We start from the raw sequence: 9,570 nt of genomic DNA, 5'->3' as shown, positions 1-9,570 counted from the left end.
CTGGGGCTGCAGGGGATGTGGGGCAGATCCGTGTCTGCAGGGTGGGCTGCAGGGGGTGTGGGCGGATCGGGGTTGCAGGGCAGGCTGGGGCTGCAGGAGGAGTGGGGCAGGCTGGGGGCTGCAGGGGACTGCAGGGGGTGTGGGGTGGGCTGGGGGCTGCAGGGTGTGTGGGATGGGTTGGGGACTGAAGGGTGGGCTGGGGCTGCAGAAGGTGTGGGGTAGGCTGGGGCTGCAGGGGACTGCAGGGGGTGTGGGCTGGGCTGGGGGCTGCACGGGACTGCAGGGGGTGTGGGGCGGGTTGGAGGCTGCAGGGGACTGCAGGGGGTGTGGGGCAGGCTGGGGGCTGCAGGGGATGTGGGGCAGATTGGAGTCTGCAGGGTGGGCTGCAGGGGGTGTGGGGTGGATCGGGGTTGCAGGGCAGGCTGGGGGCTGCAGGAGGAGTGGGGCAGGCTGGGGGCTGCAGGGGACTGCAGGGGGTGTGGGGAGGGTTGGGGGCTGCAGGGGGTGTGGGTTAGGTTGGGGCTGCAGGGACTGCAGGAGGTGTGGGGCAGGCTGGGGGCTGCAGGGGACTGCAGGGGGTGTGGGGAGGGTTGGGGGCTGCAGGACTGGTGTGGGGCAGATTGGAGTCTGCAGGGTGGGCTGCAGGGGATGTGGGGTGGATCGGGGTTGCAGGGCGGGCTGGGGGCTGCAGGAGGAGGGGGGCAGGCTGGGGGCTGCAGGGGACTGCAGGGGGTGTGGGGCGGGCTGGGGGCTGCAGCGGTCCGCCCATGGCATGCGGCTGGGTGACGGTGCCGTGCGACTGCAGGAGGAGGTGAAGGTGAAGATGAAGGAGCTGAACGAGCACATCGTGTGCTGCCTGTGCGCCGGGTATTTCATCGACGCCACCACCATCACCGAGTGCCTGCACACCTGTGAGTGCTGCAGGGCCGTGTGCTGACGTCCCCCCTGTGCCCGGCCCGCCCCGCTCATCTCCCCTTCCCTGCCCTCAGTCTGCAAGAGCTGCATCGTGAAGTACCTGCAGACCAGCAAGTACTGCCCCATGTGCAACACCAAGATCCACGAGACGCAGCCGCTGCTCAACCTGAAGCTGGACCGCGTCATGCAGGACATCGTGTACAAGCTGGTGCCCGGCCTGCAGGAGAGTGAGTGCCTGGAGGGTGGTTTGTGCTGCAGGGATGGGTGTCAGGAGCAGCCCTGCGCCCAGCGTCCCACGGGCCGGGCTCTGAGTGACAGCGCAGCGACAGCGCAGCGGTTGTGATGAATGCAAAGCGGTGCAGGGGGGGGGGGGGGCTCCCGATCGGCCCCCCGTCACTCAGGATGGGGAAGGGGACGGCGCTGGGACGCGTCTGGAAATGGCAGCTCATTCCAGCACAGCGTGCGGGCGGAGGGGCTCTGAGTGCTGTCACGGAGGATGGGGACGTGATTGCGCTGGGCTGGGAGCACAGGATCGCACAGGGTGGACCAGGGCCCTGCAGCCCGGAACGCAGGAGGGGATCTGAGCGATGCTGGGAACAGAGATGGGGGCCTGCAGGGCAGCTCGTGTTTTCTGCCAGCATCCTTCAGAGTTGGGAGATGAGCGAGGGCAGCTAGGGGCCACCACAGCACTCCTGGGCGCCTCAGGGGACGGCTCGGCACCGCTCTCCTCTCGCCCCGCAGGTGAAGAGAAGAGGATCCGGGAGTTCTACCAGTCTCGTGGCCTCGACCGGGTGACGCAGCCCAGCGGCGACGGTGGGTGGGGATGGGGATGGGGGCGCGGGGGGGCACGGGGACGGCAGCGGGGGGCTCACTGCTGCTCCCTTCTCCCAGACACGGTGGGGGGTGACCCCATGGGGTCTGCCCTACAGCACCTTCGACCATTCCCGTGCCCACTACTTCCGCTACGACGAGCACGTCTCGCTGTGCCTGGAGAAGCAGAGGTGAGTGCTGTGGTTCTGCTGAGCTGCCCCTCGCTGTGGGGATGAGTGGAGAGCAGGACAGGGACCGCAGCTCCCATATCCCCCCCTTGTCTGCTCCCGCTGTTACCAGGCTGTAGGGCTGCGCAGCCCCCCTGCAAAGCTCTGCCTTCCCCCCCCCCCCCCCCCCCCTCCCATCGCCCCTTCCTGGAGGGCTGAGCGTTAATAAATGCGGTGCAGGGCACCGAGCAGCTGCCTGCCGACTCCTGACAGCAAAGTCAATAAGCGGCAGCGCTGGGAGCGGTGCTGGGATCGATGGCTGCAGCTCAGCTGCCAGCTCAGCCACGTGCCTGCCCTGCTGCCACCCCCGACCGCCATGGGGAGCACGGGGCGCTCGGATCAGGGCGGCCCCCGCCTCCAGGGTGGGATGAGAGCCAGCGGGGCTGTGTGCCAGGCTGTGCCCAGAGGGATGGCAGCGGGGTTATGGCCCCCGGGCTGCCCCTTCTCTTTCCTCCACAGCTCCAGCAAGGACAAGAGCAAGGCCGTTCTGCAGGTAAGCATCTGGAACTGCGGGCTGTGCCCTGAGGCTGGCCGTGTTCTTTGGAGCACCCCCAGATCCCGGGTTGGTGGGTCGTCCCGTGGCTGCCGCAGACTTTGGACGTTTGGGGAGCAGTTCTGCCCCGCACAGCGCTGACCCTGCCCCCGTGGCTCTGCCCCTTTGCAGCAGAAATATGTGAGGTGCTCGGTGCGGGCGCAGATCCGGCACCTGCGGAGGGTCCTGTGCCACCGCCTGGGGCTGCCGCTGCAGCATGTGAGTGTGGGCCGGGCGGAGGGGCAGCAGGGGGCCGGGAGCTCAGACCGATGATGGCGCAGCCTTGCCCACAGGTGCAGATCCTGTTCAACGGCGAGGCGCTCCCCGACCACATGACGATGAAGCAGCTCTGGCTCTCACGCTGGTTTGGCAAGGTGGGCGTCAGGGGGGGACCCCCACCCTGCAGCAAGGGGGGAGGGAGAGGGGCGGGGGCCGAGGCCACGGAGCAGGGAGGTGCGCAGTCACGGATGATGGATGCCGCTGGCTGTAGCTGCGATCGGGTTGTGGTCGCGGTGGGGCAGCAGCTCTGTGCAGGACGGAGCTCGGCGGTGCCGCGGGTCAGAGGGGCGTCCCAGGAGGGGTGGACAAGTTCATGGAGCACTGAGCGCAGCGCCCTGGGCCACAGGGGCGGGGAGCAGCGGGAGTGCTGGGGGGCAGGGAGTGAGGGGGGGGGAAGATGCCGAGAGGGGGCAGGGAGTGAGGGGAGGGCGCTGGGGGGCAGGGAGTGAAGGAGTGAAGCTGGGGGTCGCCGCTGCCCTGACACCCCTTTCTGGCCCTGCAGCCTGCACCGCTCCTGCTGCACTACAGCATCAAGGACAAGAGGAGGTAGGGGCTGGGGCGGGTGCTGCTCCCCCCCCGCAGCAGCACAGCCCTGCTCCTGCCCCCTCCCTCCCCCCCTTTAACTTAATGCCCCCTCCCATTCAAGTTTATTTTTTGAATAAAACTGTTGAAAATCCATCATGCGTCCTTTGTGGGAAGGGGGGGGGGGGGGGTGGCACATATGAGGCTGGGGGTCCTGCTGGCTCCTCAGGGGGGAAGTTGGGGGAGGATCCCACTGAGTCCCCGCTCCACCCACACCTTGGGATGTAGGGCTGCGGGGGGGTCGGCGCCCCTCAGTGTCAGTGTGGAGGGGGGGGGGGAGATACGGCACTGAGACACAGGATGCACCGCAGCTTCTGCCCAGGGGGGTGAGGGAACGGCGGTGGGGTGCAGCACCGTAGGGGGCAGGGGGTGACGCAGCGGGACGGGGTGCAGCAGCGCGCTTCGGACGCCAATAGTGCGGCTGCAAAGCGGACCGGGGCGGTGCCGGGGGGGCTCATGGCCCGCAGCCCCCTCCCCTTCCCTCCCGCCCCCCGCCGCCCCTCTCGGCCGCGGCTCCGATCCATCACCGTCGCGGCCGCCTGGCGCACGGCCCGTCTCCCCCTCCGGTGCCAGAACGCCGCCGAGGAACGGCGGGGGGGGGGGGCTCGGGGGGGCGGCACGGCTGTCGCCTCTGCCCCCCGCTGCCCGCGCACAATGAGCCGTAATGCAGCCACGGGCCCTCGGATCGCCCGCGCGGGGCGGCCCCCCCCCGCATCGCGCCTCATTACCGCTATGGCGGGGCAGCGTTCGCCGCCATCTGCGGCCGCCGGTGGGGGGCGAAGGGGGGGATGTTCAGCTGGCGGCGGGGAGCGGCGCGGGGCCGGGCGGGAGGAACAGGTGCCGGTGCCCCGAGAGCGACGGAGGCTCGGCGGCCGCCCGGCCCGGCCCGTCGGGGCACCGCAACGCCGGGGCCGCCCCCGCCCCGCTCTGACCCCGCGCCGCGGCGGGGGGATCCGGTTACCGGCGCGGCCGCCCCAGCTGTCGGCCATCCCTCACGCGGCCGCCGCGAAGGACGTGGGGAAATGCGGGCAAAAAGCGGCCGAGGGTGGGAAGGAGGGGGGGGGGGGGGCGGCCCGGGGGGGAGGGCGGGGGGGGTCTCACCCAACGGGGAACGGGGCCGCGGGGTCGCGCTGGCGGCGGGGGCGCGGCGGGGCCGCCCGTGTCTGTCAGCAGCGGCTCTGGGGCCGCTCGCCCGGCGCGGAGCAGGAAGAGGAGCCCGGCGCTCCCCCGCACGTCCCGCGGCCCCACTTATCAGCGCGGGGCTTAATGCAAACCAACTGCGCGGGGGGAGAAGGCTGCTGGGGGCTGCGGAGCGGCGCTGCCGTCCCGTTGGGGTGCGGGGCCGCGGCGGAGCCCGGGGGTGCGGGATGGCACGGGGAGGCCCCGCACGGCACTCCGCAGTAACGGGGCGCGGGCCGGACGGTGCCGTCGGGCGGCTGCGAGCTGCGGTCACGGCGCTTTGATATCCCGCCCGCACGTCATGCTCCGAGGGGGCTTAATGGCACCGGCTCCAGTCCGGCACAGAGGAAACCTGAACCCCCCCCGCCCCCCGTTCCGCCCGGCCCCAACCCGGGGCGCGGCGGGGGCCAGCAGCCCTGAGCGGGGATGCCGGCGCTGCCCCGGTGTTACAGGGCGGGAGGCGAACCCCGCTGCAGCGCCCCACGGCGCGGGGTGCTTGGGGGCGGGGAACCAAACCCAGAGGATCCGAGAGGGGGCCGGGGCCGGCGATGGGGCCGGGTGGGGATTTGGGGTCGGTGGCCACAGCCGCCCCTGTCGGTGATGCCGGGCTGGGCCGGGGGGGGGGAACACAGCGCCGGGGGGGGGGGGGGGGGGGTCCAGCAGTGCCGGTCCCTGCGGATGCAGACAGATCCCACCCGCATCTTTATTGGAGCAGGAAGGCTGAAGCTGTGGGCTTCGGCTCGATCCGTGATCTGAAGAGCACTACGGAGCCCCCGGTAAGGCGGCACGGAGCCCCGTGAGGTCTGTGGAAGCTTTTTAATGGTCTCTGCTGAATCCTCGCTGTCTCAGAGCCCGCATTGCGCGACCCCCCCAGCGCTCACGTCCACGGCCCATCGCTGCCAGAGCTGCTCACACGTTCGGGCTGATCATCGCTGCAACCCCCGCCCTGCAACAGGGGACACACGAGGAAAAAAAAGAAATACACGGAGATGTACGAGTATAGAGAGACAGATCTCAAGGGGCTTTTTTGTTTCTTTGTTTTTTAAAGCAGCCTCTCGCCTTCCTCCTCACCCCCAGCTGCGCCGGGACCGGGCTGAGGGCGCAGCTTCATCCTGCCCACCTCCAGCACTGCGAGCAGGAGGGGCTGCAGCACCCACAGACCCCCCCCGGCATCCCTACAAATCACAGAGGATCCAGGCTGGGCAGGCTTGGAAAAACCAAGGGAATCCAGGGCCGGCGACCAGCCGCAAGCAGCGCAGTCAGAGCCCAGCAGCACCAACGCTTTGTGCCCCCCACAAAAGCGGGAGCCAACAGCCCCACGCCGCCCCGCGGCATTGAAGACGCTTTGGGGCAGCACCCTGCCCTCGGTACCGACGGGGCACAGCTGGGCCCGCAGCCAGCCCCACGGTGCGTGGCAGTCACTGCTTCGTTAGCGTGGCTGGGCCTCGTTAGGGGCAGCCCGGGGCTCTGACGGCAGCCCCAAAAGCTTTGGGGTCGGTTCACCCGGACGTGGGTGTCCCCACACGTGTCCCACTGCGGGGCTGTGGGTGTCACCTCACCGTGTGGGATAAAGGGTGTGGGGTGCAGGACGTGGGGGTGCTGCGGGCAAAGGGAGGGTGAGGGATTTGGGGTGGTCCTGAGCGGCGCGGGAGTTGGACCCGGTGATCCTCGGGGGTTTCCCAGCTCGGGATATTCGCTGATTCTGTGCCATCACCGCTCCCTGTGTACCACGGCTGTGGGGCACCCCCCCCTGCTGCCCCTCTCCCCCCATCTCTGCGCTCGCTGCCCCTTCCCTGCAGCACGGCGGGCGGTTGACGGGTGCTGAGCGGGTCCTGCGGGGCTCCGGGGGCGGCTGTGGGGCCGCAGGGCCTCCAACAAAGACCTCACGCAATGCGCTGGGGAGCCCCTCAGACCCCGTCCCACCGCCCCATGCTACAGGACCGGGTCCCTCGCTGCTTCCGCGGCTCGCGGTGCTGGCGCTGCTGCGCCTCCCCGCACGGCCCCGCACCGCCGGCCCGGCTGCCCGCACGCACCGCCGCACACAGCGGGGTTGGCGGCGCCTCCTGCGGGCGGACGGGGGCAGAGCGGAGCGGCGGGGTGCGCGGGGGGGGAGAAAAGGAGGGGGGTAACGGGGCCGCCCCTCTCGCATCCCGCACGGCGGCCCACCCCGCGCGCACGCGTGGAGGCGCGGACATCCCCCGCGGGCACCCGGCTGTCACGGGGGGAATGAGCTGTCACGTCGGAGTGGGGAAATTACCCCGTAACGAGGCGCGCCGCAGATCGGGCTAATGAGAAAATCAAAACACAATTTAATTCCTGTCACCGCCTGATCGTCTTTAAACGACGCCGAGCGGTTCCGGCGGGTCCGCACGCTGTGCCGCGATCCCCCGCGCTGCGCCCGGCCCGGGGGTCCCGTCCGGCCCCGCGGAGTTCCCCGCCCGCTTCCCCGGGATGTGGGCACGGGGCTGGCACCGGGACGCCGTGGGAATGCGGGGCGGGGGGGCACCTTCCTGCGGACGGAGGGGCAGCGCAGCCCCGTGGGACGCGGGCGCAGAGCGTGGGAATGCGGCTCCGAGCTCTCACGGCACGCGGCGTCAGCGCGGAGTGGTGGCACCCCGAGCCTCCCGGCCCCCCCCCCCCCCCCCCCCGGCCCGGGCTGGGACCCCCGACCCGGCGGGGAACGAACCCCGGAATTGCGGGCGGGGAGGCGGGGAGGGCTGGAAACGGGGCGCCTGGACCGGCACCTCCGGGCCGCTCTCTCCCAGCTCCGCGCTGGAGCTCCGGGGGGGGCGGGAGGGCACCCCCTCACCTTCCCCGGTTTATCTTGGACGGCGGCGTTTCCTCCGGCTCTTTGTTTGCTCGGCCGCCCCGCCCTGCCTTCCTGCGTGCCGCCGGGCGCGGGGGGGAGGCGGGGGGATACGCGTCGGGACGCCGCAGGGCCGCCGCCCCGGAGAGCCTCACCGGGCTCCGATGGCAGCGAGCGCCGCTGCGCTCCGCACCGCCAGCCCCGCGCACGCAGCGGGGACACGCGGGGTGCCCCGGGACTGCGCACATTGCAGTGCGCACGGATGCGCACACGGGACGCACGCAGGCGCGGAAGATGCGGGGTGCGCGTAGGGTCGGCTGCCACCCACCGCCCCAACGCCCCGCGCCGAGGCGCTGGACCCGCCGACCCCCGTCGTTGTGGCCACGGCCCTTTGAAGTTGGCGAGACTTCCTGCCCCGAGGTTTTATGGCCCGATCTGTCTGCGCCGCGCGCTTCCCTCGCCCGTAAATCATTCGGCGCGGGAGGGGGGGGGGGGGTCGGGGCGGTGAGCCCCGGTCCCGCAGAGGGCACCGCCGGGCCCCGGCGCTGCCGTGCGAGCCGCCCGGTGCCGGGGTCCGAGCCCCGGGGATGAGGTCTGGAGCCCTGAGCTGCGGGACACGCGGGCAGCTCCCGCGTGGGGCACGGGGAGACCCCGCCTGTCCCCCCCTGCGGGCACGGAGAGCGGCTGTCAGCGCCCGGCCCGGGGCAGGCGGGGGGGCGAAGACTCGGGCAGCGCCGAACGAGGGGCCGCGAGGTCAGGCGCTGGGGACGCGCAGGTAGCGGTGAGCGCCGTGCGGGGCTCGGAAGCCCCCGAGGTGCTGTGCGGTGGGATCGGGGCCGCCCCGCAGGCTCCCCCCGACCCGGGCCCGACGCTTCCGCGGTGACTCAGCGCGGGGGGCTCCCGGCTCGGTTACCTTCGCTATTCAGAGCGTTTCCTGGGTTTATTGTCTGCCCCTCTCGTCCCACCTTCCCCGCAGGAAGCCCCGTCCCAACGGAACGGCTCGTGCCCAGCAGGACGGCGCTCCGGGCGGTGAGGGGACGCGGGGACAGAGCCCGCAGCTCCGCTCCCAGCCTCCCCCACCCCCGGCCGGGATGTTCTTCCCACGGGCAGCTCCGGCCCCACACGGGGTCCGGCCGCGCTGTGCCCCGCGGTGGGCAGGGGGTGCTGAGAACGCGGGGAGCGGCGCAGCGCAGCGGGGGCCCCCTGGGCCAGGAGCCGCCGCCTCTCGCAGCCCCACCCGGGCTGCCCCACATCCCCGACCCGGCGCAGGGCGAGGCTGTGCCACATGGCAGCGGCAGGGAGGGAGGAAGAAGAGCCGTCGCAGAGGAAGCCCCATCCTTCCTCCCGTTCCCGCTCCTGTTCCCAGCCGGGCTCTATTCTTAGCCCCGGTCTGTCCTGCATCCTCCTTGCCCAGCCAGGGGCCGCCCGTGCTGCCCAAAGGGGGGCAAAGAGCGTGGGGACCCTGCCGGGCGCTGTGCTGGGCTCTGCTGTGCCAAAACGGCCCCAGATCCTCCCGGCCCAGCATTCAGGTGGGGTCTGGCCACACCTCGTGCTGGTGCAGGATCAGACCCTCCGGCCCAGCAGCCTTGACCTCTCTGCAGACCCCCATCCCACCCCAGTGGACCCTGACCTGTCCCAGCCCTGTCTCCATTCCATCTCTATTCGATCCCCATTCAATTCCTATTCAATTCCCATCCCCCTTACCATCCCATTCAACCCCCATTTCCATCCCATCCCATCCCCCTTTCCATCCCATTCCACCCCCATTTCCATCCCATCCTATCCCCATTCCTTTCCCATCCCATCCCATCCCCATTCCTTTCCCATCCCATCCCATCCCCATTCCTTTCTCATCCCATCCCATCCCATCCCATCCCATCCCATCCCATCCCATCCCATCCCATCCCATCCCATCCCATCCCATCCCATCCCATCCCATCCCATCCCTTTCTCATCCCATCCCCATCCCACACCACCCCATACTCCCACACGGACGATGTGAGCAGGAAGAGGTGACAACGGGGCCGTGGGACTGCGGGGATGGAGCAGGGGACAGCGTGGCCGAGTGCGGGGCCGGAGCTCTGCGTGTCACATCGTCCTCACTCCCAGCCCCCTGGCCCTGGATCCGCCGCTGCGGAGCGGGACACGCGCGGGTCGGGAACGGAACTGCGGGCGGGCGTTGAGAGCGGCGCGACGGACGGCCCCGCACCCCACATCCCGGGCGCGGTGTGGTCACCGCA

The 9,570-nt window shown here is 70.9% G+C and overlaps 1 protein-coding gene across 1 annotated transcript; it reads left to right on the top strand.

Annotated features, from left to right (window-relative positions):
• Positions 1 to 772: 772 nt before the first annotated feature.
• PCGF1 (polycomb group ring finger 1) lies at positions 773 to 3,313 on the top strand (the record flags this gene model as incomplete). The annotated part of the gene is given in 9 exon segments (XM_079534194.1): positions 773 to 911; positions 990 to 1,142; positions 1,657 to 1,728; positions 1,807 to 1,829; positions 1,831 to 1,916; positions 2,412 to 2,445; positions 2,617 to 2,703; positions 2,778 to 2,858; positions 3,266 to 3,313. Coding segments are annotated over 9 exon segments (723 nt in total).
• Positions 3,314 to 9,570: the final 6,257 nt, after the last annotated feature.

The sequence above is a fragment of the Tetrao urogallus genome (assembly GCF_951394365.1).
Source record: "Tetrao urogallus genome assembly, chromosome: 4".
In the NCBI taxonomy this organism is placed as follows: Eukaryota; Metazoa; Chordata; class Aves; order Galliformes; family Phasianidae; genus Tetrao; species Tetrao urogallus.
Note: the sequence above shows the minus strand (reverse complement) of the source record. Positions and strands in the feature narration are given on the sequence as shown.